This window comes from Aptenodytes patagonicus, chromosome 10, assembly GCF_965638725.1.
Source record: "Aptenodytes patagonicus chromosome 10, bAptPat1.pri.cur, whole genome shotgun sequence".
NCBI classification, from domain to species: Eukaryota; Metazoa; Chordata; class Aves; order Sphenisciformes; family Spheniscidae; genus Aptenodytes; species Aptenodytes patagonicus.
In genome coordinates, this window is record NC_134958.1 from 23,461,294 (window position 1) to 23,489,060 (window position 27,767).

A 27,767-nucleotide genomic window follows, 5' to 3' on the forward strand; every position below is an offset into this window, starting at 1 on the left:
GGTGGCTCCCCGCTGCCCGAGGGCCCGGCTCTCCCGGGCCGGACTGTCCCTAGGAGGCCCTGCGGCACGGCGATGCCCGTGAGGGAGCCGCTCCCCCCCGCCATTTCCCCTCACGAGGCGCCGCCGCGCTCGCGCAGCCTCCGCCTCCCGCCTTATTCCCGTAGCTCAGTTACGCAGGCGGCGCAGCCGTACCTCCCGGAGGCACGTAGGTTGCGCCGTGGGAGAGGCCGCGCCGTTCGCGTAGGGCCCGCCTCGATTCCCGAAGCGGCTTTACGACAGCTGGCGCCCGGCGGGGGCGGGGCGCTACGGAGGCGGCGTAAGGAGGCCCCCGCCGCTCGCGTCCCTCCTCGGACGTGGCGGGGGAGGAGGGGCCGGCGCCGAGGGGAGCAGGGCGGCCGCGCCGCGATGTGGCAGAGGTCGGTGTGCGTGGGCCTGCTGGCCCTGGCGCTGGGCTACCTCTGCCTCCTGGGCCCCGAGCTGCCCCACTCGGCGCTGCGGCACCTCTCCGCCTCGCTGCTGGGGGGGCTGCGCCGCGCCCGCTCCCTCGAGGGCCGCATGGTGGCGGCCTGGCAGGCGGCCATCGTCCGCCCGGCCCGGGGATGGGCGCGCGTCGCCGTCGGGTAGGTGCCGGCAGCGCGCGGCGGGGAGGGGAAAGAGCGCCCCTGGCGGCGGGGCGGGGAGCGGCGGGGGAGGGCGCCCCTGGCGGCGGGGCGGGGGAGACGCGGGTGGGCGGGCGCCCCTTCCCCTGGGCCGGGCTGTATATCCATATATCTATATGTGTGTGTGCATGTATATATCTGGGCCTCGCCTGCCGGGTGGAGCTCTCCCGCCTGCGGCCATGGGCCCCGGCGCAGCCTCCCCGAATTATTGTGAGGCTCCAAGCGGCTTTGCGAGTTACGGGGGGGGTTGGGGTCGGTGCTGCCCAGCGGAGGCCTGGGGAGAGGCCTCCGCTCCTCTCCTCCGGACGGGCAGCTGCCCGCGCTGCAGGCGGGCAGGAGGAGAGGCTCGTCATGGAGCACGAGGTGGTGCCGTGCTGTACGACCTCACGCCAACACGGCTGGGCGCTCACTGGAGCTCCTGCCTGTTCGTTAAACCGCTCTCTTAATTTTCCAGGCCTGTAGTTTTCCAGGCAAGGGTGTTTCCCTGAGAGAGCCGCCGGCGAGTGCGGCACCTGCCCGCTGCGTTGCTGAACCAGAGGTGGACCTCGGCTGAGGGGATTAATGGTCCAGAAAACTCACGTATTGGTGATTTAAGAGTGCTGCGTGGTTCAGACCCGGTTGGCAAGCCTGTCTCTGGAGACTCTATCCCCGGCTGGCTTGCGTGTAAAACAAATTTATATACAGATAATGTCTGAGGGACTTGGAGCTGCTGGCCCGTCCCCAGGAAGGTGGCAATTGGGGAGCACAGTCCAGCAATAAATAGGTACAAGAGATAAGTTTATAAAGCGGGGAAGTGAGCGAAGCCTTCATGGTAGGGGAGGAGGACTAACCGAGTCAAGGCAGAGGTGCAAAGGACGGAGGGGAGGGAGGGGAGAAAGCAAGAGATGCTGAAGACACCTGTGCGTGCACAGGGAAATCCAACACCCTTTCTCTTCTTAAACTGGAAAGAGGGCGAGGGGAAAGTTCAGGAATATCGCATTGATCTTAAACGCTGGTTTTAAGTCTGACCATTAATCTTGCCATTATATATAGCTCTTGACTAACCTTCTTTTAAATATAAGGACATGACAGGATAACTTGACTTTGACTAGAAGATTCGGCCTTCAAGTGTTGGAAGAAGTTACTCCGCCTCAATGGCTGCGTAGCCGATACAGTGTTAGTTGGAGTCTGTCTTGCTCTTGCATCACGGTTGATGCAGACTTTCTCCCGTGAATATATGACAAAATAGGTTTTCCGGTGCCTCACTTAGTCCTCTCTTTTGCCACGCCTTCACTGGAAAAGAGCCAGGTATCTTCGGTTTGTTCCTTGCTTTCTTCTCTGCTTTAAAGCAACTGCATATATATAATATATACAGACACACCAAATGCACGGGGCCTCAAAGTGCAACAGCAAAAGCAGTTCATTAGTAGTATATCCCTGCTGTTAAGGGAGTTTATTAAAAGCATGAAGTGTGTTAGCAGAAGAATGGCAGGGAGGGAGAAGAAAGACAGTTAGAAGATGATTAGATGATTAGATGGTTTATGTTCCCTTGCGTGTTTAATTAAAATATAAAATTGCTGACCTTTTGCCGCAGTGAGTTTGGGGCTAAAATGCTGTTTGAGCTTATTGTTTCTTTGGTTTTCTTTTCTCTGCTATGTGAGGGGATTTGTCTCTCTTTCGTGTATGAGATGATGCACAATACAGAGGATTTCTGAGCTGGTTACCTCGTGTACTGAAAAGCCTCAGGGTTTTTAATGTCCTTTATTTTGTTTGATGCAGCCTTCGTGTGTTGCGGCTCAAATCATGCGTGAAAGGTCACTGACGGGGAAATACTAAATGGCTGTGCGTTTCACGCTGACATGTAGGCAGGCATTGGCATTTGGAGTGTCGTGTGGATAGACACAGAGTAAGTTAGAGATCCTGCAAAAGTTTTATAGATCGTTTGGATCCCTGTCAGGGAAGCGTGGGACAGAGGAACAGAAATTGCACTTGACAGCAGTTCCAGAAGATGCTTTAGTAATTGCTGGTATCATCTCAGTAAATATTTGGTATATATTGGTATCTCTCTGAAATCAAGGAGTAGAAACAAGGGCAAGTGTTCATAAACTTTCTTCCTGGGGGCCCGGTTCCAGCTGAGAAACTTTCCTGTTGTCTAGTCTGAATTAGCCTGTGTTTCAGTTGATGTAATTGATAGGAGATGGGGACTGGAAGATTTGAGCCACAGGTTAGACTTCACATAAAGTCTAGGTCTGCTGAAATGGTTCTTATTTCTTCCTAACTATTGCAGGATTTTTCTCCTGTTTCCACTATCTGAGAGAAGGCGGCATGCTATTTCTGGAAATTTGGGATGGTCCGTTTGAAATTGCAGTTTTCAAATATTTCAACTGACAAATTGCTCTCTTGACTTCTTGTAAACAGAACCAGCCTGTGTGGGGGGTGTTTGTGTGTGTGGCTTTGGTTATTGTCAGGAGTAGTTGAAACTCAAGAGGCTGATCTAGTAGACTTAAATACTTTCAGTTTTGTTTTTAACAGTTTCGAATTGCATGCACATTTTAAACCCGAAATATATATATTTTTTTAAAAGATTCTTTATTTTAAGAATTAAAAATGCTATTCTTATTGTGCCTATTCTTTTTTTGAGCAAGCCTAAGGCAGCAAATGAAGTACAACATGTACCGCAACATACCCAACCACCTTTGGACCATGCAGCTTACTCTCTCTTGTTTTAATTCAGCAGAATGTTAGAAATCCCTCTCTCCTCTGCAGTGGTGGAGCGCCATAAAAGCATGTCAAAAGGAGAACGCTTTAGTAGAGAATTTCAGGAAATTCGAATGCCTTTGTAGTTTTCTTTTCATTTGGTTGGTTGTTTTCCCCCTTACCATGAGGGCTGTGAACAGCAAACCACTGGCTGGGAAGTGATCTCATTGTATTGTCTCGCAAGTGCCCTACGGTACGGGTGGTTTTCCCAGTACGCGTTTTCCTTCTGTCTTCTAGTGTCAACGCCTGCGTAGACGTGGTTCTGTCCGGTGTGAAGTTGTTAGAGGCGCTCGGTCTTGAACCTGGGGATGGAAAAAATCATGCAGTCTTGAACTCCAGACAGGACCTGAAAGAAGCATTCTCTCACTTCATGGAAAAAGGGGCAGCCGCCGAGCGCTTCTTCAGCGACGCCGAGTCTTTCCATCACATTGCGCGGACAGCCTCCGAGTACCCTGGCGCACAGGTATGTCTTCCACCTGAAGATAAGCTTTGAGAAGCATGTTTCTTATTTTCTGCATCGTTGGTGACTTTCGTCCTCTTGTCTAGTGAGAGTGCAAATCATTTAGGAAAGAAACTTACGGTATAGCTTGAGTGCGTTCGTGACTTTCCACGGAACTCTGCGCCTGCTGCAAATAGTAGGGCTTTGAATGGTCTGTCCCCTGCGTACTTTCCCAAAACTGAAATGTCAGTCTAAGATGCCTCTGTAAGAATACTGTTACATGGGAGCCAGATGGGGCTGATGCTGCCTGTAAAAGGCTCTAACATCTTGTAATGAGGCAGGAACTGAGGAAATAGATCCAAGCATTAGGAGTTGTAAACACTCCGATCAGCTTCAGCTACTGAACGCAGGACTTAAATTCTCTCTAGGAGTGATGAAAAGAAATAAGTATTTTTTTCTGGAGCCTCCCTTTCCAAAAGCAAAGTTTTGGTGCTCTAATTTATACTGGGTCTTCTGAATCCAGCTTGATACCTTGCTTGGCAGTTAGCTAATTTCTAAAAACTGCTTAATGCCGCCCTGTATGCGGTTTGCCAGCTGCTTTTGAAAATGAGGAAGAGCTCTAAATGCCTTTTATTGGTCAAGACTCTCCTGTGTTGACTTGTTTTCTCACCACGTTTGCTACATCGGCTTTCTGGAATCACCTGATTATTAGCTGTATCCTTCTATAGCCTGTTTTCTGTCACCCCTGAGTGCCTGTGATCCTCATGACAATCTATATTCTTTCGTTTCAAAGCTCACATCAGGTTTTTCTTACTTGAAAGTTTGACTTTCTTACCTGAAGAAACTTTCACGGTTCTGCTCACTTCATGTGGGCGCAGGTAGCAGGTTTAACCTTGATTTCAAACTGGAGGAAGTATTGCTGCAGTTTTCAAATGACTGCTTGTCAGCCTTGCTAAAAAACCACAAGTTACCAACTGCCACAGAAAAGTTGCACAGAAGTAGGGGCTGTTTATGCTATGAATTAATTGATTTGTACAGGGTTGTGAGTTACCTGAAGGCGAATATTTAGATTTTAAAAAGTCAGAGAACACTCAACTTGTTGAGACCTCGCAGAGAATTGTAAAATTGTTTTGCCTTCGGCCCCAGAAAGCTTTATTAACTTCTGTAATGCTAGACCCTTTTCTAAAAAGCTGAAATCTCTAGCCTATACTGAGGACTAAGCATGTATAAAGCTATCAAAGCAAGGGAATGCCCATACCTGCCTCTCTTTGTTTTACAGCTTTATGTGGGAGGAAATGCTGCTCTCATTGGTCAGAAGCTTGCGACAAACCCAGACCTGAAGGTATGCGTTCCAAAAATTTCATGCTATCCGCTTTTTGTTGAGGCTTAAATTACTTCCTTGTAGATTTTGGGGATCTTACAGTTATTTCTTAAGTTACGGTGGAATGTATGATTGGCGTTACAAGTTGAAAAGCGTAGCTAATTTTTTTTTAAATTTAATTATTGTTTTTTAAAATCAATCGTCTAGGTGATGCTTACATGCTCTGAAATGCTGGCAAGGGACATGGCGGGGGATCCTTGATTGTTTTTTCTTGTTTTCTAGATCCTCCTTTGTGGCCCAGTTGGTCCTAAACTCCATGAACTACTTGATGACAACGTGGTTGTGCCACCTGAATCCATGCAGGAAAGCGATGAATTCCATCTTATCTTGGAGTATCAAGCAGGTACCGTGCCAAAGGCTGGATGTTAGATGGGAACCCTGAACATCACTAAGATAGTCCTGGTTTTAAAGTCGTTCTTTTTGAATCGGTTAATTCCAGAAGGACTGTAGGTTATCAGTACTGGCAGCTGTCACTGGGCTAATCCGGTAATTCCATGTGCTTCAGGGTGCTGTGGTAGGTGAACAGACATCTAAAAGTCTTTTGAAACTTTTTTCCTTTGTAATACCGTTACTGTAATACCGTGCTGCTGTCTTGCCGTCCCTTTGGTTCTGCATGCTTGTATGCTATAACCTATAGAAACCAAGTGGACTTTTCATTTTGTTGTGGTGCATAGCCTAAGCAGACCCGATGGATCTAATTCTAAAGCTGTGTGAACACTAAAATGGTGCAGTAATTTTCTCGGAAAACAGAAAGGTACCGTTTAACCGCGTGCAGATGAAATTCAGGGTAACCCTAATGTAATGGCTAAAACAACTCTGCATGTGTTTTCTTGCTGTTCTCAACCTGAATCATTCCACTGGTCCTGTCTCAATATATAGCTTCAGAAAGAGTTACGTTGGTGTGACAGAAGAGGGAGTATTTGGCAAGGAGGGAAGGCAAGAACAACCTTAATTAAACTCTTTCAACAGCAAAACTAATGTGGAGCAGCACCCAAAGCATGCACTCTGATGGACTTCTGGCTGAAACAAGGTTACTATAACTGACAAGTGCTGTTACACAGGAGCACTTGTAAAATTACACTAATCTCTAAGTAAATCTTAATTTTTCTTGCTCAGGGAAGCATCCTCATTAGATGATACATTAGTATATGATGTCTCCTTTTCTCAGCATCTCCGTTCTCAGGTGAGAACTGCCCTCCTGATGCAACTCTGGGGATCTTTGTCCTAGACAGAACTTTGCCGTAAGACTTATCTTAAGAGGAGGCAGCACTGATGGCTGTTGATGCTGTTTTAGTGGCTTTTCCATAAATGCTGGTCATATTCTCCATAGTATAACCAGTATACAGTCTGGGAGAGCTGAGTGAACAAGTACGCAGGCTGGTTCTAAGGTTCCTGCCTATAATAGCCTCAAAAACGCTTGTGTCTCAAGAGCTTTCTGTTCACGCTGCCCTTTGGGACCCGTGTTTATTTATTCCCTTACATTGCGTTCTGTCCAGTTACTGTAACTGGCACAAAGAACTGCCTGCTGCCTGAACAAAGATGCGTGTACAGATGGGGAGAGCTGCCGGAGGGCTGGCCGGTTGGACTGTGGCTTGTGTAATTTGTACCCTCTCTAAGCTCGCTGTCGTTAACCCTGTTTTCTCATGGCTCAGCGTCCCAGAGATGGAACCCATTTAATTTGTGATCTTATCCAGGAATAAAACCGTTTACACGTACAGCACTGATGCAACTCTGTTCTGCAGATCATTTCTGGGAGCAGCGCAGTCAGGAACAGTAGGAGCCATGAGACTTTTCAAGGTGTACCTTCACGATACAGCTTGAGTCAAGCTAACAGGTGGTTGTTGCCAGAAGGGGAAGGGCTCCCCTCTCTTTGCATATCCTGCACACTCCAGATGTTTGGCTTGAGCTGGCTGTGACACTCACCTAATTGCATGATAAACTAATACAACTGATTAAAACATCACAAAGCTTGCAAAACCAACCAAACAAGTATTGAATTTTCCTTCTGATCAGCCAAGCATCTAAATGAGGCAGAGGGAGCGAGTGAAGAGAATGAATGAGAAAAAGAGCAAGACTTCTCTTGTGGCTGGCAGTAGTTGTTAATTGGGCACAGTCACACTGTGAAACCGTGCCTTCGGATTCCAGCAGGATATCCCAAAACAATCTCCAGATACGCGGTTTGATTTCCTTCTCTTCTGAGTTAACTTGCTTCTGTTTGTTTCACCCTAGGTGAAGAGTGGGGACAAGTGAGAGCACCCAGTGCCAACCGCTTTATCTTCTCCCATGACCTATCAAACGGCGCCTTAAATATGCTGGAAGTGTTTGTGTCCAGCTTGGATGAATTTCAGCCAGATCTTGTGGTACTTTCAGGACTTCACATGATGGAAGGCCAGAGCAAGGAGATGCGGCAGAGACGACTTATGGAGGTAAGATACTTCAACGCCAGCGTCTCCTTAATTTCCATTCCAACAAATGCTTTGTGGCAAAGCCTTGGTTTCCCAGGTTTGAACTTGTAATTAGGCTGTGTCTTCAGATCTCCCACAAATCTTTTCAGTATTGCATGCTAAAAGAAGAATGTGAGCTGTAGGAATGGCAAAAGTCTAATCCTCTAACACTAATGTTTCTTAGATTCAGTGGGTTGTCTAGGGGGAAAAAAGGTATGGTCTGGCTGGAGTACATTGACATAGTTACTGGAGCTTATCTAGTGGCTAAATTACACTTTTTCTATCCCAGATGCTAAGATAATCAAGGTTTTAATCAAGACTTGCCTTCCTTAAGCAGCATCTATGTTAGATAATGCAAAAGGCAGCTTTCTCATCTGAGCCCGAAGGAGCTACACCAAGTTTTCTTTTTATTTACAGATCATTGCCTGTCTTACAGCTGAGTGCCCTTCCTGATGCAATGCACCAGCCTTTTTTTTTTTTTTTTTTCCCTTTCTTTTTCTCTGTTCTAGGATCAGCTGTTCTACAGCTGCTTCAGATTTGTGAGGCTTCTGAATTAGTCCATTAGAAAAGTGCTGAGTTGGGTGCAGATTAGGGTTAGATACAGTTTTCCTACTCTGGGATTCCGAAAACTAGAAGTTGGTTTTATTTCTTCCCCTTAGCAGTACGTTCTGGCACTTGTCAGACATCTCATTTGGAATTGCGTTTAAATCCATGCACAAGAAGATTAAACGATGTGTATCTCTGAGTCAAAACCCCTTTGTTCTTTCTGTTTCTTAATGAGTATGTGTTTTAGGGTGGGTTGTTTTTTTTTTTCTCTTCCTTTACCCCTGTAGGCTGTGGCCTCCATCTCTGATATCCCTACTGACATTCCCATACACCTGGAGTTGGCCAGTATGACTGATCAAGATTTTATGAGCAACATTATGCATCAGGTAACGAAAATGAAAGGACGTGCTCTTTTTACCAGTTTCCTTTTCTTCAGTATCACAATGCACAGACTGGTGGATGAATATAGAAATGAAAACTTAAAACGAGGGCTAACCATTTGAAGATAAATGGCGAACGTGGGTTTAATGTCTGCTGTTGCATTCGGAATGCTTCTGTTTGCTCTACTGAGCTTACCAGAGTCTCCTCTGTGCAGCGAAGGAGAACTGTAATGACTTAGCAGAGGACAGATTTGTCTTCTTTAGCTCAGAGAGAGTATTCCTTATAGAAAGGTCTCTCTGGGAAGTTTCATTTAGGAGGTATCTTACAATGCTCTCAGTTGATCATCAGACTGTTTTCAGCAAGGGGAAAGGATTTTTTGCAGATCTGCATTTATTCAGCAACTGTATTCAGTAAAAATACCGTGCAACGCAGCTGGGCTCTATTCTCTGATACAAAGATTTTTTGCAGTCACGGGGGGAAGGTGACCCAGGAGAATACTCACAACTCCACAAATACAAGTAACTTTGGTTTAGATTTAGCAGGCCTGCAGATTTCTAGAAAAAACAGGATTTGAATTTGAGCTGAGTTTATAATTTTAAAAAACCCTCGATTTCTTTGCAGAATTTCTTTCCTGCAGATCCTGACGGTTCCTTTTTAGCTTGACGCAGCTCTAATCTCAGCATTATGAGTGTTTGATGGGGATTTGATGTTTTGTTACTCTTTAATGTCAAAGTGTGAGTCTAGAAAATGAATTGCACAAAATGAGCATGCACCCTTGGCGTGAAATGTTTTCTTGGCTAAGTAATTCTTGCAAACTTGTTGAACTGGGGAAGCTTGTGCAGTGACTTTGGCCTGCATCTCTCCAGGAAACTGGGTGCTCTCTTCTGCTGAGCACGCTGGCGACAGAGCCAGTAACACAGTATTGTAAAAGCAATACCCTGAATGAGGAAGACCAAAGTCTGATTCTCCCTCTGAAGAAAAAAAACTGTTGTTCCTGTGTTTCTGTTAGCAGGTCTTTCCCCTGGTGAACTCCATTGGGCTGAACGAACAGGAGCTGCTGTTCCTCACGCAGTCTGCCTCTGGTCCCCACGCCTCCCTTGCTTCCTGGAGCGGAGTTCCCGACGTGGGTGTAGTCAGCGACATCCTCTTCTGGATCCTGAAGGAGCACGGGAAGACAGCGGACCGGGCCTCTGATCTCACGCGGATCCACTTCCACACGCTGGCCTATCATATCCTTGTCACAGTGGATGGGTACTGGGGTAACCAGGTTGCTGCTGTGGCTGCCGGAGCCAGAGCAGCGGGGACTCAGGCCTGTGCGACCGAAACCATCGATACCAGCAAAGTCTTTCTTAAAGCTCCTTTGGAGTTTGTGACCTCCCAGATAGAAGCACCTTCCAAAATCTCTTTAAATCCAGATGAGCCAGTGGTGCATTGGCACAGAGAAGGCATCTCATTCCATTTCACTCCCGTTTTGGTGTGTAAAGACCCTGTCCGGACCGTGGGACTTGGGGATGCTATTTCAGCTGAAGGATTGCTATACTCAGAAGTGTATCCTCAATAGAAGACTAAGACCCTCCTTTTTCTCCAGTACTGTACGGTGTCTGAGGAACCATGGTGTTCTCGTTAGGATTTCAGCCAGTGGTGAAAAGGAATAGGAACAGAATCGGGGTGTGGTGTGTTTTCTGGATATAACTGAAAAAGAGCCAAAGAATAATTCCAGGTATAAACTGTCAGATACATTCCAGTCACTCGGCAGTGACTCGAACGTTTCACATTTAGGTGTGGACGTTTTAGTATTTAATGTGAAAATTGGCTTTGCTTTGTCTTAAGCATGGGGGGAGGGAAACAAATATCAAAATCCCTGTTTGGCTTAGGTTTGCCGTTTGTAACTCTGAACGGGTCTTGTCTGTTAGTGCTGGAAAGTACGGCAGCCAGGAGAATTTCCTGCGTGTGGATCCCAGGGAGAGCACAGCAGTGCTCGGCCCTGTCTTGCCTCTGATAAATTAAAAATAAAAGGCTCTTGCGTTATCTCCTCACAGCACATTGCTACGTGGCAAGAGCAAACCTTCTGCTTGCTTGGTGTGATGATGAAATCTTTTACTGATGAAATTACCTCTCAACCTCAGTGCCCCTGGCATTGGAGGGAGCCAGGGTCCCAAAATGTGATGCGCACCGTACCTACTCCTTAAATGCACAGAGAAAACTTGACCTAAGGCTGTGTACGTTATTTTGGGTATCTGTTGTCTCTGTGACTAAAGGTATTCAACTGAGCCCTAGTAGTCTGTGCTTAGTTTTTGGGCAACTAGAAGTGAAGATAATCAGGGTTTCTATTTGGGGAGACAGCTTTATTTTCTTGCCAGGTAAACCGCAAAACGTTACCTGTGTTTGCTGTACACTAAATACCAAGAGTTCCAGCCAGGGGGGCTCACAGCTGGTGTTCTTTGCTAACGGTGGGTGCTTATATCTGGTATTTTACAGAAAAGCTATGGAGCTATTGAGACTAATTTTTTTTTGTTTGAGAACAGTTGTGCAATTTTCTTCAGTTTCCCTGCCTTCCATTCGGAAGGGTTAATTTATTAGGGAAGGTCCCTCCGGAGGCTCAAAAGCTGCAGCAGCGTTTTCCAGGTAAGCCTGAAGTGAGGAGGGCTTTTTTAGGGTTTGGGTTTGGGTTTGGGTTTTTTTTTTTCTTTGACTAGGTCATTGAGAGTTTCTTTGCTCTGGACAGCCTTTGAAATTAAAAAAATAGAACCATGTATCCTTGTTAAATAGTTTGCTTATATTTTTTCCTCTTCATAGTCGCACACTATGGATTACATAGCACCAGCATTCTTTTTTGCCTCTTTCCAGCACGGTTTTGCCTCTGTCCGCTTCCAGGAACTTCAAGCATATATGCATAGCTTATCATACACATTTTTTTCAGTATAACTGAATTAAATGCAATCAGCATGTCTATGCAAGCCTGTCCTGTACCAGAATTTGTAGGAGGAGGTCGCTTTAGGTCAGTCTTTGCATCTGAATGGAGGGGAGGAGAGTCCGTATCACAGGCTGGAGTGATCTGTTTCAGTAACGCTGTCGTATTGCTGTCAGTGATGTTCTCCTGTTGGAAAATGCCATCGTGAATGCTCTGTAAGGATAAAAATTGACAGCAGTTGTAACTTGTACTGACGTAGCACACAATGCTGTCTGTCAACAGATATTTAACTTCTGTTTTCCTTCTGAGCAAAGTCTTCCGTGTTGTACCGGAGGAGAAATACAGTCAGTGCTATGCTTTCCTGCAGCTTATCCCATCCCGATCTTCCGTTGAGTCTCAACATTTATCCCGGTGCGGGATCTTCTTACGACTGGAAGTATTTCTATCCATATTTTTTTTTTTTATTGTTATTGATAAATTGTAGCATGGGACTTGGAATTCTGCCTTTAGTCTTCCTACAGAAAAAATAAAATAAATTCTCCTTCCATCCATCTAAAAGGTCTGAGGCCGTTAGCAGGGTTATTTTGCAACCTTTGATCATAGCCTTCTGGCACACCACCCCTGGGACCACCAAAGGGCACGCATCCTGCCAGCTGGAGAACTGATTCTTTGCTTACGCTAGGTCCCACTTTCCTGACACTGGGCCAAGCTGTGTGGATTCTTGAGTTGGAAACAAAACAAAACTACATACGCACAAGCTGTCACCAGCAACGGTCCTGCTGCTGTGTTTCACTTCTCTCTTCCAAAAACATTTGCAGGGATGCGAGGCTGATTGGACTGGCATCACCTTATGGCCATTTAAAATCACATAACTGCACTAACAGAACTTGTCCGAGGGTAAGTTATGCTTGGATTTAACAGCAGTGTCACAGGCCTAAATTATCGCGCCTTTTTTTTTTTAACTACTTTGAGTAAATAACTGCTGTAAACAAGTATGAAAAAAAGGGGTTTATTGCTTAGAATTCATCTGGGCCTAAAAGCTAAACTAATTAGTAGTATTATTATTAACTCCTCCTTCCTGCTGCTCCTGTTCTTTCTCACCAGGTAGTACTTCTTCTTTGGCCTGTTGTCGGTGCGCTGCGAATGCCTGGCACCGTGAGTCACTTCTCAAATGACAGTAGCTCGTCATGTCTAGACTGCTGCTCTATCTATATATCTGCTTTGATCAGGCATACAGAGCTCGCCTGGTCACCAAATCCACTCACCAAGGATAACTCTTAACAAGCGTGACCTGTTATTCAGATATGCCGTTGGTATCCCTGATTAAGTTTTGAAACAATCTATATGATAATAAACCGGAATTGAACGGCGGGACCCAGCAGCCTGTCTTCACTTCATGTTTCACATGCTGTGAACACGATGCGCTCAACTTCCCTCTGCCTTCCAAACTTAATTACAATAATGGTTGCAGAGTCTCTCGAAATCCTTTTCCTGCACGTGTAGGCTGTCTCACACCTCTGCACCGCTTACAATAGCGACAACAAAGAAAAGCTGCTTTGTCTTTAACAGACCTTGCTGAACAAGAGAAATGGAAATAGCTAGTGGGGTTTTTTTGGTCTGTATAGGGGAAAAAAAACTAGTGAAATTTCTATTGATTGATTGTGGGGTTTGTTGTTTGGTTGGTTTGGATTTTTTTTGTAAAGTACAGAAGTCCTTAGTAGGTGAGAGACTTTTAAACAAATTTATCTACTGGATTATAAAAATCCAGATCTCTCTTCACCACGAAGAAACAGAAAAGTTGCAAAAATACCAAAGCTTCAGAACCAGGCTTGAAATGATCTCTGCTTTCCCCTGATCTCCTCTGCTTCTACAAATTCTGTTTGTTCTCATGTGTTACTCGCACCTTGAAATCCACAGTGGCTGACTCAAACCTCAGCTAGCCTCATACTCCCGAACGGAAGGGTTTCCACTGGAAATGTTTATTCACACACAGTTTGCTGAAGGTGCAATAGATGAGCTCATCCTTGTGACAGTAAGCTAGCGGCTCTCTAGATGACAAAACTTGAGCACGTTGATATTTCCACTTCTGTGTGCCTGTAGCCAGCGCAGCCACGTTGGTTTTGGGTTTTTGTCTTACCCTTGATCAAAAATGAGCAATGCTTCATCATGTCTTTTCTGTGTATGTTGCTTACGGAAGGTCAAGTGGTGGATTATTTGAGATGCGTGAATCACAGGAGGCTGGCAGACTTTGAAAGGTCCTTCTCTGCTGCGCCCATGGTGATGTGCGATTGCTCCCCGGCCATGGAAGAGCCCATCCCAAATCCAACTCCTTCTTTCCCGTTTAAAGGCTCTTTATTTATTTTTTTTTTCCCCCTCTCCAGGGGAGTTTCACAGCATTGCTGAGGAATTACTTGATTTTCTTTACTTCTGTGTTTCTTGGATATCTCCTGTTGCGGCATGTGAGATCCAGTTAAGTTTGCTCTTTTCTCACAAGTTCCTTTTTACAGAAATGGTGCTGAAATTTTCTTCCTTAGCTTTTATGCCTTGCCTCTAGCAAAGACCTCACCCGCTGCTTTGACCCTTGTTAGATGTTGCTTTAGAGCCCAACTCCGCTTCTCAGCTACTGGAATCCAAAGTTTGGATAGCAGCAGAGCACTAGATCCATTTCCAAAACCTAATGGAAAACTGTCCGCAGCGTGTATGTATTTGCCATCCGTTACCTTCTGCCCAAGTTTATTTTAAGACTAGTTAGCCTAAGGTAGGGGTTGCTTTTTGTAGCCACCTCTGTAGTACGCCTCCCAACGACAAGAACAGAAATAAAAAGTAGATTTTAAACTGTGAAATCCGCTGATGCTAGTTGTGGTTGGATATTTTTTTTCTTATTCTGTACTGAATTATCAGGAATAATGTGCCACAGGGTGACCCTTCCAGTCATGTCCTGAGAAATGAATACTGGGACAGCTTTTGCGAGAATGGTGCAAGGCAACAGAACTCTTTCCAGTTACCCTAAAAGTTGTTTACACCTCTGTGCTGTCGGGCTCTTTTTTTTTGGAGCCTGCAGCTTAGGTGAAAGCTGATGCTGTTGTCAACGAGCGAGCAGCTAAACTGTCTCTGCGTTGATACTTGGCACTGGCTGCTGATACACGTGCTTGGAACAATCTGTTCTCCAGCAGTGCTGTCAAGTACTTCTGTCACACAACGTGCCGCGTTGCTATTTCTGGTGTAAGGAAACTCATCAAGTTTTTGAGTACGTTTGGAAGAACAGTATAAAAATGGAGGAAAATACTGAATTTATATTTTTATGGCTTTAGTTGGGGCGTTCTTATGTCCTGCATTAAATCAGCATTTGAATGCGAATGTTTGTTTCAAGCCATATTAATAACGCTCTTCTCTAGTGCAATTGATGTTTTGGTAAAAGCGTACAGTTAAGTTTTAAACCTGTGAGCATACCAAAGTGGTAGTTTCATGTTTAAAAAAAATTACATGTCTGTAGACTCATTGGTTAAAACCAGCTAAAACAGACGCCACAACAGACTGTCTCGCATTCTTCATTCAGGCACTAACGAGGTTACTAGAGAGAGAAATGGGAATATTAAAGGTTGCCTTTGCTCTTTGTTTTGAAAGTTTGAGCGATAAGGGGCAGAGAAAACCTATTTGCAACAAGTTCTTTTGTGTGGCATATCCCTTGGCCTGCTCCCATTGCTCCCGTCTGCTTTCTGCTTCAGCAATGCTGAGTCTGATTAAACTCTTTAGTAAAACTAGAGCTTAGAGCCAGAAATGATTGTTCTCCTGTCTGCTCAGAGATGTCGGCTGAAGTTCTCTTCTGTAACAGATGGAGCAGTTTCTTGCATAGTATCTCAGATGGATCCTAAGCGCCGACCAGGCTGAATTCTCAGGGAGTTATTGATCCAAACTCTTGTGGGAGGACGTTCTCTCAGCAAAGGAAACAAATGCAGGTTGGAAATAGCATGCGTGGCCATTACCTTCTGTGCCGGAAGCTTGGAAAGGCGTCTGTTCCAAACGGCTCGCTGCCGCTCTGAAAACTGAGCCTGGTGTCAGCCTTTGCTGAGAAGATCTCATAGCAGCTGAAGAATACAAATGCTGGCAGCTAAAGGGGAATGATCTCATAAAAATGCAAGTGGGGGAAACAAAAAAAATACCCTGTAAACCTCCCCTGTGAATTTCTCAGGAAAGCTGCTCCTTAGTCAGTGCAGCCTGGGTAGAACCGGGTTCAAATCTCACCTGTATCTTTCATTAAAAAACACTGATTTTTTTTTGTGCCGTTTGGTTTGAGAGAGTGGTAAAGCTTTCCTTGTAGCAGAACTGTGTTTTCTATTATATAACAGTCTCGGCAGATGAACTACTTGTTAATGTGTGCTTTTTTGTAGTGCATTTATGTGTGGAGCTTATTATTTCAGTAAAGTTTGTCTTGTCATTCGGCACTGAGGCTTGTCTGTCCCTGTAGAAGAGGCTTTGCCAACTGAAACCCACTTCCCACCGGGGAAGTCTAAATTTTTAACGTCTTACGCGCCAACAGGATGTTGAGTAGGACCCAAGGTCCACCTTGCTCGATACTGCCTGTCAGTGACCACAACGGGGCAAGATCGCGTACAGGAGCATGGCAAGTATACACTAATACTGCCCATATCATAAACCAGCATCCAGTTGTCTCAGGGACCTCAAAACCGGAGTTGTCTGGGTTGAACACACATTGCTGGACGGACAGATCATTACTCTTGGCTGAAACAAGGTCTTGCTGCTCAGGCGTTGCTATTTGAGTGTCTTCTAGTTTCTCTCCTGTGAGGAAGTCAAGCTGCAGTCAAGACCGTAAGCTGTATGATTTAACCTGGTTAATGATACACATTTTTCTAAAAGGGCAAAAAAAAGTCCTAAAGCAGATGGTTTCTACTTCCCTAGAAATTAAGCTCATTATTCTTTTCCATCTTAAAATTTCAATTATGGGGGGAAAAGAGAAGATTAGAATTATGGCTGATGCCAGAAACAGGTTTTGGAACATAAGGTGTGATTTCCAAAATCCCTAAATGACTTAGTACAGTCCTGCTGAAAAATCCCGTGTTTAATTTCAGTTGAAAGAACAGTCCGGCCTCATCCTCATCATTAGATAGAATAAAAAAAGCTCTCCATAAAGACACTATGAATTTACTGGATGCAAATGCCATCATCACAATAGCCAGGGGGAGGAGAGGGAACAGGACAAGGAATTGCAGTTCTATTTATTATCCAACTGTAATTACGTATTTAAAAATGCTTCCTTAGACATAGATGAAGCTCCCTTCTGCTCTGCTCAAATCCAGAAAGTAACAAGGTGCTACCGCTTCTTTTCATAGGAGAATTGGTTAATTGTCTGCATAAGCTTTTCAGCAAAATATGTATTTATTTTAAATACCTTTACAGTACCTCGAAATGTAGTATGCCCGATGTACTAACGTGTAACATTTACCCTATAAAAGCATCCTAACAGCCAAGAAGGTAGTAAGTTACACCAGTGGGACTGGGCGAGAGGAGAGAGATCTTCGATTGTTCCTTGTGTCTCTGGTGGGACGAGGGCTGCTCCCACCTACTGATACAGCAAAGGAGTTTCATAAGGTCACTTTCCTTTTTTACAACGGGCAGAAGGCGGGGGAAAGCAGCTCGTAAAATCAGAACAGAGGGTTATGAGCAGATGGAGGGGAAAACCTTCCTGTATCAGCAATGCTGGTGCTCACCTACCTGTAACCACGCTGTTCTGGTCACTTCCAGGGCCTGAAAGCCTTTGTGATAAGGCTAAAAGATTACAGCAATCAACTGCTATCGGAAAAAACTGTCTTGAACTAAAGCTTTGGGGGTGAGGTAAAGAGTTCCCACACCCTGCCTACCCTTGCTCTGCAATCTTAACCTCTTCTTCACAGGCACTCTGTTATGCTGCAGTAACTTTCACTGTAAAAAGTTTAATGTGAATAAAAAAACCACTGCACTGTACCTGACTTACGCCGCTTCTTGTCTGGTTTGCTTAAATTTGCCAGTGCTCCACAAAAGATCCTCTGTTTCTTCCAACTCCTAGCATGAGGGAAACCTTACAGGAATGCTACCCAGAGGCTGTACAGATACAAAAACAATCAGTAGAGGACAGCTGGAAAAAAAGCCACATTTGAGATAAGCAGACAGATCTGGCAATGAAAACAGAGGAGAAAGGGAAGGGTTCCTACTCTTCTAGTGTTCTCCAGGGAGCAGGATAGCACTTTAGTTCCTAGTTGTGCTCTAAAGATGCATTAATGTCATTCTGGATAATGGCAGCTAACCACAAAGCACAACTGAAGGATGTTAATATATCCAGAGCCTTGGTCCTGCTGCTTTTACATTATTGCTACAGAGAAGTTTCCATTACTGACCTTCCTCTGTTGGACTTTTTAATTATGGAGTGATACAACGCAACAGCGCAGAACTAAAAGCAGGAAATACATTTTAAAAAGCTGGGTAGCTTAACTAGCAAGTACACTGAACCCTGAAACTTCAGTTCTGTTGGGGAAGCGCTACACGTTCTGTTTGGAAAACTCGGATCGGAAGTCCCACGGCAACGTTGGCTTTGTGTACTTCTCGGAGAAAAACTGTGCTTAACCCAGTTACTGGTTCTTCATGTAAAGCATGATGCTCCCACCTTTAGTTCCCAAAAGCAGTTCTTTTGAGGACCTGTATCAAGCTCTGGATAAGTCCCAGAGGCAACAAACTGACAGTAGCAGAGAAAAGGAAAACTAAGATTTTGCTGTTTGAGGATAGAAACTTTCAAAGCATCTCTAGTATCACATGGGCATTAAAATTCCTTGCTCTGCTCACCAATGGGCCGCTTTGCCCCCTCACAGCTAGCATAAATGATTTCTCCTAAAATGCAACTGTAAGGAGGGCATAACTAAATTATTCAGAGCACGGCTGCTGTCGTACTAAAACAATTTAAATTTAGCATTGAAGCTGACTGTATCGTCTTTTCCGAAAAGGCTTGCTCTTTTTTTTCCTGCAAACCAATCTTTCCCCCCATGCTGGGCGATACAAATTCTCAAGGAAGAACTCCAATCACAGGAGCAGAGCTTCACTGAGGCTCATCTACCCTGTTTCTCAGCAAACAATTAGGAATTTGGCAGACTTTTTTGCTGCTGCAGCTAGCCTGCTTCCAGAATAGCCAGCCTCCGAGCACTTGCCTTACTGTGGGCCAGCTTTGCAACTTTCTTAGCTACCACATGGAAGCTTATGCTTAAAAATAGGTCAGATTCAAGAAATACAAAGAGCGATCCTGGGATCAGAAGATGAACAGTCCTAAAGAAGCCAGCTCAGTTGGCTGGCCAACACACGGTGCCGTTAGCCCAGCGCAGCAGGTCTGCTTCGGCCATCCCTCCTCCACCAGGCTGTGTGTTAATGGAGCAATCGCCTCAAGACAAACCAGCTCACCTTTGCTATGCAGCTCTCCCACGTTTCACGACTGCCACCGCTAAGGAAAGTGTGGGCTTTAAAGTGCCTCTCGTGCTCTGTGACCGTGACGTTGCCCTGCTCAGGAATACCAGCTCCCAGCTGTTTCAGCTTCCTTTCAGCCTTGAGAAAGCCTTTACAAAGTCTTGCCCTTGTGACACGGGAGTGACAAGTCCCTGTTTCACAGTAAGCCAGGCTGTGCTAGTCCCGAGCCTGGCTTACTGCTCTGCACTTGCCCTGGTGAGGCTCGCTACCTTCATGCCCTCTCCGAGCGTATTACCACTGACCTTACTACAGCCTGTGTAGGGCTTCCTCAGCCGCTTACAAGTTCAGCCACTGGAAGGGTTTGATCCTCTTTGGGATCCAGGATGCTAAGTCACTACTGCTGGCTTTTCTAAACATACTGGATGCCTCAGCATCCTTCTGGAGGACTTACACGCAAACACTGAAGCCAACCCTGTGGAGAGATGGATCTCCATCCTCCAGTCTCTTGTAGTAAGCTGCGACCACACTAACAGTAGCTACGCAGGAACCTCTTCTGATTGCTGCAACGACTCCTTGGGACAAGGTAGAGACCACGTGCTAAAATCATTAACAGAAAACAGCTGCATTTAGACTAACTGACAGTGGGGTGAAGCCACTGTGGGTCAGGGGGGAGGGCAGGTCCCTTTCCCCACAAGTCAGCAGGCAGCGCTGGAGATACTCCTGCACCTGCCTGTCCCAACCAGAGTCCGTCCTAGTCCGCTGCCTGCCGGCTCTTGCGCTTTTCTTTCCTCTGTTCCTCCGCCCCCGTTGGTGCCGAGGTCTCCTCGGGGCTCGTTTCTGAGCCCGGTTCTGGTTCCAGAGGCAGCGAGGGAGGCTTTGCAAGCGGAGCTGATGCTCCAGCACCTGGGGAGAGAACACAGTTACGGTTACTGTATGATTACACATCTTTAGTCTATGCTTTTTGCCCTTCCAGGCAGCATGGAGATGCAGAACAATCACAGCTATTAATTACCCTCAGATTTCTTCTGTCTAGCATTAGCTTATCAATAGCACTCAACTCTTGTGAGTTATGCAGCCAGAGACCTTACAGAACCCAAAGTTCTGCTGAAGGGAAGCTAAGGTACAGGATCGCATTCAGCTGGGCTCCTGTGAGAAGTCAGTACAAACTTATGAATTAACTCATTTTGGAAGGGAAAATAGTTCCACTGAAGCTGGTTTATATTCAAGCTGGAGGCAAAACCACAGTACCATTTTCAGTTCACAGTTTTAGCAAACTCAAGGAGAGTTTCCAGGCAGTTAACATAGCTACTTACAGAATAAAATCAAAACAGGACACTTCCATGCTGAAGTTGTTTCTACGCTTAGATTTAGGCCGACAACTGATGTTATGAAGCAGCTCCCTTCTCTGATGTGGATAATAAAGTCCTTCAGGTAAACCCCAAACTCCTGTACGTTTTATTTTTCAGCTTTCCTGACTAAGTCTTCCCTGCATGGAAAGTTTATTCCATGCATGAGAAATGGAACAGGTCCTTAGGGGTGCCAAAGAAAGAGGCCTGGATTACACAACCTCTCTCCTGGTTCAGTCCACAGGAGACAAGACTAAGAGTGACAGAAAATCACCACGACGAGCAGTATCTCTAGCGCATTCCTCCTCGGAAGCCAAGGGGTGAGAGGAGGTCAGGCTATGAATGGTGGCTCAGGAAATGCTCCTACCCAGGCCCAGCAAGAAGCGGCACGTACAGATACTGGCCTAAGCCTTCTAAGGCTGATGCTGTCTCCTGAGCAACCTTCAGTCCAGTGGCCCGCACTAAAAGGTAATGCAGCAACATTTGCAAGGGAGGGACCTGGCTGGACAGCTTCAAAGCAATCCAGTTGCAGTTATTTTTGTAACAGAAATGATAAAGCACTTCAGAAAATCATCCATCATTTCCCTTCTCTCCAGCAGCCTGTCTGTTCATGTCAGCTCCTGGGCTCTTCCAAAGGAAGACAGGAGGTCTGGTTTCTGAAACCACCTCCTTTCCAGAGCAAGATCTCAATCCCATGCTAATGGAGTCTTGCCCATCATGGCTCTAGGCAGGAAGGGAAACTTTACTGGCTTTCCGCATCCCTGCAAAAGCAGGATAGTATAATGCACCACAGAGAGCATCTTCCTTCCACACTTCCTTAACTCAGAAATCTGGGAAAGTTATTACCAAATATTGACATCACTACCATGCAAGCAAGTCAACACCTTCCTAAACACGTGCTGTAACTCTGTACTCAAAGGAAGAGAGATTTCTCTTCTCCCCTCCCACAGTTCTACTTTAAAGAGAAGCAAGAGAGAAGTACCTGGGGGAAGCTGCATGGTTTTCCCATACCCCGCAGCTGACGACATGGCTTGACCCAGGGCCTGGTTAGAGCCCAAAGGCTGCTGAGTGCTGGAGGATTTCCCTGACGCAGCAGCTTTCTGCTTGGATTTAGACTCTTTAGAAGGCTTAGTCCAGACCAGGCTTTCCCCCACCTGCAGGGCAGCTCCCATCTTCTGGGCAACCTCCACCATCTTCTCAAGAAGCAAAAAGAGAAGACCATTGTAAACAGGAACACTTCGGACAACAATAAAGTCAAGAACAATACAAAAAAACGCAAAAAATGAGAGCTGTGCAGAGCTGGCTACTGCCTTGGTGCTCAAGGGAAACATCTCTGCTAATTCATTCCCTTAATTAAGAGGGAATCTTGTCTTGCTGTGTATTGATTGAAGAACTGGGCTTCAAAGAGCAGAAATGAAGCAAGCAGCTCTCAGCAGGCGACTGCTCTACTCGGAAAATCTCATAAGCAGAATTTCTTCCTAATAATTGGACTCCAGAGCCAAATTTCCTCCTCATTTCTTGCCAGTCTTAGCATGGCCACTTAGTTCCCGCTGACAACTGTTAGGCACATACCTCAGGGTCAAAGTCAAGAGTACTGCTCTCCTTCACTGCATTGACCTTCTTCTCCATCTCCTGGTACTGGCTGAGGGCTCCCTTCTTGTCGCCCTGGTTATACAGCAGGACAGCATAGTTCAGGTTGACGAGGGGGTTGCACCTTCAGCAAACACACAGGACGCATCGCATTCACTGTGGGAACACTCATCCCGACTTGAATAACGCTAAGACGTGCCCAAGCAGCAAAGCTGGAGACACCTTACTGTCTGGGCACAGACAAGCCATGGGGTACTCTGACCCCGAAGCAGATGAAGGGCTGCACAGCCAGAGTCCTTTGGGAACACAATAGAGTCCCACGTGCTTGGTAAGAGGCCCAGTGCCTGGGCTCAGCGAAGCATCCCAGCGTCAATGACAATATAAACGACTCTGCCGATTGCCTCACCCCCTGCAAGGCTCTTCTCTGCGACAGCCAATTCTTTGCACTTGGGGACCATCTCAGAACTGTCTTTAGTAAGTGCCAGGTCTCCTGACCCCTTGCTCCTGGGGCACTAGAGCAGTGACGGGGGCTTTCATCATACTGTGAAAGCTGATCTCTGCTCTGGCTTATCTCAGGCTCTCGCAGCTCTCCCAGTTTGTAGGAGAGCAGCTTGCCGTGGGACAGGGCAGTGGAACAGACTCATGTTTATTGATTGTATTTTACAACCCAACATGCTACAGAACGTGCTGTTTACATTTCATTTTCCTCACCTCTTCTCTCTCATTCACCCAGTAAAAGCATACATAATTGTATGTACTGTTATAGAGAAACAGTAGGCGACACCTATTAACGAAGGACTCGAAGACGAGACCAGCACTGCAGATAACACTGTTATCCTGCACAGTCCTGCCTCCCTTCCTGATGCAGAACAGCATATGAAGATTTCAAAAAGGCAGAATTGCTCCATATATTCTCATTTTCCACAGTATCCACTTTCTTCACTAGGATACGTTAACCCCGCACAGCAACTTTTCTTCTGGCATAGCCAGGAGTGTGAGCAAACTAAATCAGAGGGAAAGAGTGAGCTGACTCCCTTGGCTCTGTAATTGCTAAGTGAAGCTCTCAGAGACCTGATCCTTCCTTAATTGCCTGACAAGCCACACTCGACAAACTGTTCTGTCCATTCTTTAGCAGTCTGAATTTCACCCTTCTTTTGGAGAAGCAAAATGCATGTGTATTATCTGACAAAGAAATGAAACGCAAGAGGGGCACCGGCCCCTCGGCTCACCCAGGCTGCAGGATGAGACCTGGAAGAGCAGAGGTTGCCTTTGGCCAGAACAGGGGATGTGCTATCGAGGGGTGCATGGAAGAGCACTGTCTGACCGCAGCTCACTGCAGAGGAGCCGCATGCATGTATCGCTGCACGCAGGTCAGCGAGGGATGCTTTGTACAGTTTGCTCAATAAATGTGAGCGAGGGATTGGTGCCCTCTCCTGGAGTTTGGCAGGGATGGCTGGAGCCATCCGACGACTCCAGCACCCATGCCTGGGGGGCCAAGACAGAGAGAGCATCCTTTGTGAAAAGTGCAGAAGGGAAGGCTTCTGCTAACACCGTTCAATAAATAGAAAGTGTCATCTGCAGGCCATGACTATCCATCCTTGGTAAGTTATATGACAGCGCTTCAAGAAAGAAGACTATTAGGAGAAATCTGATAGCATTTATAACCATTGGTTTTCCTTTAACTGAGAAACTGGAACACTGATTCTGCCACAAAAAAAACCCCTCCTCGCTGTCTTTGCCAAAGCAAAGGAAGTAATGCGTGAAAAAAATAAATATCAAAGCCCCATCTCCTTGGGGTGGGGGGGGGGGGAAGCCAGAAAAGAAAATACAAAAAAACCAAACCCACACAACAAAACCCTGAAAATAGAGATCAGACAGATCTGGGAACAGCCAGTTTTAAAATTAATTGAGTCTTATCAAGCTAATTCGCCTTCAAGAGCTGAGAAGCAATATGACAGTTAGAAAAAAATCAATAGCTAAATAACCACAGAAAGAAAGGACAGCTATGAGCTAGAACCAGTACTAAGAAGAAACACCTTTTTTAAAGATTTTTCCAAGATGCTTTCCATTCCAGACCCCAGCATGGCACCCAGGCCAAATGTCACAGCGCTGCTATAAAAGTATTTATGGCAATGGAAACAAACACGGCTATCTTCCTCCTAGCCAAACAGTTCATAATACGCCAGCAAAGCAAGCCTGTGGGGACATGGATTCAGCCACACAATAACTGTCTAAAATACACGGCATGTCAGCTGAACAAGCCTAACAAAGTCTGGATATTCCTCCCAGCAGTCTCTGGCAGTTGGCATTCATTTTTGCTTTGATGAGGTTTTATTTTCCCAGTAAGACTATATAGCTGTAGCATTACAGCAGTGCCAAATATTTAGGCAAAGTTGTAGAGCTAAATTTCTATTCCTTCTCTTTGATCAAAGCACGCCAATTCATGACTAAGCAGCCCGAGCAATCTTTAAGGTCCTGTACTGCCTTGCTAGGCATGGAAGGCTGATTAGGAAAGCCAGGCAAAGGAGCCGACTGGACTTAGTCAGTGATGTTGGTAGGAATGACCGATGCATAATTGCGAAACGCTCTCGCACAGCAATACATTTATAAATCTTTGACTATGGTTTGCACAGGTTCGGTTCCTCTGAGGAGGTTGCACAGACCTACTCACGTTTGAAACAGATGTAGAAGTAATATTTAAACCTGCTTTGTAATTCTGTCGATGCATAAGGATGAAGAACTTGAGTGCCAGATGTGTGCTGGCTGTGCAGGGCTAACTGATTCAAGAGCTCTGGCACGCGTGCAAGCCATGTAATTCCCAGCAAACATCTGAGCGCGTTTGCAGCACCTCTTGCAAAGAGAACTGCACTACAGTGTCAAACACTATTTTTTGAAACCTGCTGCCCTTCATAATGGGTTTAGGAACTTCCAGAATCCCCAAAATTAAGCCTGGCCAGTAACCAGCCAGGTTAGAGAGGACAGAGGAAAAGGGACCAGCATCTTCTCATGACACCTTGTGGCGGCCACTGCAGACGGAAAGAGTGTTTTTGCCGCAGCCCTGCCGCCAGCATACAGACTCCTGGGCTCAAGGGCGCTGTGCTGGCTGCTCTAAGTATGCAAATATTCACAGTAAATTGCGGAGAAGAATCACCATCTAATCACCTACCAGTTAAAATCTGAAAAGTAAAAAAGAAAGGTAAAGAACAGCAGAGCCAGGGAGCCAAAACTATTCATAAATTTGAGACAAATTTGGTTTTCTGATTGAAACGATGAAATACTGCAAGGTTCATTTTAACATTTCTGAAACCAAGCGCTCTGATTTTAAGAGCCAGATTGCAAACACAGACATTGTTAACACAATGGAGGAGAAAGGGCTACGCTACTGCCCTTTTATATGCTTCATACTAGCTTCTTGCCCACATTCTCCCAGCTAAAATCTTCCCTCTGCCCAATTCAGAACAGGCTTTATCCCAAGCCTCTCATTGCTCTGCACAGGGCTCAAACTCTGGGTTACAAAATATTCTGGGATGACTGGTTTTCTATCAAATCTGCTCTGCTGTGCAAAAATATTCTCTGGAAGGTGGCCTGGAATATCCAAAGTTATCACCACTGACTCACTAACCAAACAGCAAAATAAAAACCAGCTTTGGGCTGGACTGAAACAAAATTTCCTTTTCATTTTTCAGAGCTGACCTGAATTTAAAAAAAAAAAAAAAAAAAAAGGTGGTTTTAAAACAGTGACTTGCACAGCTGCAGGAGTAAAAACATTTCCCTATCGCAAACCATTTAGGGTCAAAGTAGACAGAGGGACAAAGCATGCAAAGGAAACCAGGTGAGGGAGGCAAAGCAACGCGATCAAACAACTGACAGCTATGATTAAGACTTACTTGTCCAGTGCCACAGCTTGCTCATAGGAACGTTTTGCGTTCTCAATGTCTTCAAGGTTTGTCAGAGCAACTGTACCAAAGCAAAATGTACACACACAAGCTGATGCCTCACAAGGACTTCATTTTTAGGACAATTCTAAATGTCATCACATCGTAACATAAATAGGTGCTAGCAGGGTTGTCTGGACTGCTGCCAGGATTAACCCTACTAATATCACCTCTGACAAATATTTGTCTCGCTTGATCCAAAAAATGTCCACTGCTGGAAATCCACACCCACTCCTTAGGCAGCCCAAACCCAAACTCTTACATGTAGAAAGTCTTTTCTAATGTTTAACCTGGATCTGACTGCAATTTAACCTTCCTATTCACCACAGAGAGAGAACAGACTATTCAGACTTTATACCTGTCAGTGACCTACTGGGGAACAGCTTCTTAGCACAGTCTTTATCCAATATTTGTTTACTTCAGCCCAAACTTTCCGTCTCTATAACGTTGCATCCCCTAGGCTGGATATCCACTGAAGCTGGATAACGGAGCGCTGCATACCTGCAAGGAGCATATACAGCTCTCCCATCTTGGGCTGGAAGTTGATGGCAGCGCTGAGGAAGTGGAAAGCAGATGCGTACTGCTGCATCGTGAGGTGGACTAACCCCAAATTGTACAAGATCTTCCAGTCAAAGGGAGCCAAGTAGTTTGCTCGCTTCAGGCAGCTGATAGCCTTCAAAAAAGGAATGAATGTGCTGTAACACAGCCCACCCAGAACAGACCTCCTGTCTCTGCCACAGGAGGAATCTTGTTCTTGCATGGTCAGCTACAGATGAAAAAAGAAAAGAAACCAGATGCTTACTGCTACATATTTCTTCTTCCCAAAGAAGCACATCCCAATGTTGTTCCACAGCGGGGGGCTTTCAGGCACAGTGCTGGCTACCACCCTGTATTTGGAGAGGGCAACGTCAAAATCTCCATGGGCCTGCATCATGCTGCCAGCCGCCAAGGTAGCCTTTGAGAGAAGACAAGAGTGATCAGCTGAGGAACTGCGTTTTCCCAAATATAGCAAGAAGACAACAGGAAAAAATTAATAAACTAAAGCCATCTCAAGAGCAACCATTTAACTGTTTCAGGTGTTTTCTTCTAGGGCCTGCCAAGACCAACAGTGGGGAGCAGATGGGGGCTCTAGAATCTCCCAACATACAGCAGAAGACAGGGTAAAGAAGGGACTCGAGTCCGCTTCTTCCTGCACCATCTCGATCATAACTGTCTTGGAAATATTGCAACGTGACAAGTGTTTAGGGTATGTTTTGGAATGACAGTAGTATCTCCTAGAGCCTGAGTCTCTGAGGAGATCTATGCACTAACGGTTTCTTTTTACCAACAAGCACAGATAGAAATAGTTCTGGTGCAAGCTAACCGGAGAGTAAAACATACGCAAGCAAGGCTTAGGCAGCAAAGCTAGCCTAGTTCACACTGACTGCTTGATACTGCAAATTAATGGAAATATGCACGGGGAAAAAAAAGCGAGTGATTGCAACACACTATATTTAAACCACACTAGTTAAGTCTTTTACGATATTTCACAGTGACAAGTAAAATTTGTAAGTGTAAAGGTGTTTTCACAATAACATTTGGCTTGCATTCATATATCATTTGTCAACCCCACATTTCAATACTCTACGTCGTTAACATCGTACAGAAGGAAGAAGAGGCAGAGAGAAACGAAGTAACATGGCTAAAAAGAGAAGCAGTTTCAGAGTCAGGAATGAAACCTAGATGCCAAGCTAGGCCTTCCAGACCAGAGCCAAGGAAAAGTCACATTTGTATGCAATAGTTGGAAGCACAGAGTTATTAGCAGATGGGAGAATAATACAATGGAATATCACTTGTATCTGTGCTCCGTGCCTAGGAGTCACAGGGACCAAGGAACAGCTCTTGAGATTTTTGAAACAATGTCTAGAACATTTTCCTTGCAAAGTAAATTCCATTTGTTTTCATTTGTTTGCGACTTCA

The 27,767-nt window shown here is 45.5% G+C and overlaps 2 protein-coding genes across 7 annotated transcripts in view; one reads left to right on the forward strand and one right to left on the reverse strand.

Annotated features, from left to right (window-relative positions):
• The first annotated feature begins 258 nt into the window (after positions 1-258).
• On the forward strand, positions 259-15,939 carry ADPGK (ADP dependent glucokinase). 5 transcript variants are annotated; one of them, XR_012996213.1, is made up of 8 exons: positions 259-620; positions 3,633-3,858; positions 5,114-5,176; positions 5,438-5,558; positions 7,445-7,641; positions 8,493-8,591; positions 9,596-12,394; positions 12,602-15,939. XR_012996213.1 is itself a non-coding variant. In XM_076348598.1 (7 exons), exons 1-7 carry the CDS (start codon positions 406-408, stop codon positions 10,145-10,147), a joined length of 1,473 nt encoding a protein of 490 aa, XP_076204713.1. In that variant the 5' UTR covers positions 259-405; the 3' UTR covers positions 10,148-15,939. The 5 variants fall into 5 exon arrangements, 4 of the variants coding, with proteins under 4 accessions (XP_076204713.1, XP_076204714.1, XP_076204715.1 ...); XM_076348598.1 differs by having other exon boundaries at positions 9,596-15,939; XM_076348599.1 differs by having other exon boundaries at positions 9,599-15,939.
• A 702-nt stretch (positions 15,940-16,641) lies between these two features.
• BBS4 (Bardet-Biedl syndrome 4) overlaps positions 16,642-27,767 on the reverse strand; it is a 44,762-nt gene continuing 33,636 nt past the window's right edge. For both annotated transcript variants that reach the window (XM_076348597.1, XM_076348596.1), the window contains 6 exons: positions 26,611-26,763; positions 26,310-26,481; positions 25,761-25,830; positions 21,856-21,997; positions 21,266-21,476; positions 16,642-19,840 (listed from right to left, as the gene is read on the reverse strand). In XM_076348597.1, coding sequence (XP_076204712.1) covers positions 19,689-19,840; positions 21,266-21,476; positions 21,856-21,997; positions 25,761-25,830; positions 26,310-26,481; positions 26,611-26,763 — 900 coding nt within the window. In that variant the 3' untranslated portion in view covers positions 16,642-19,688. The remainder of the gene's footprint in view (positions 19,841-21,265; positions 21,477-21,855; positions 21,998-25,760; positions 25,831-26,309; positions 26,482-26,610; positions 26,764-27,767) is intronic.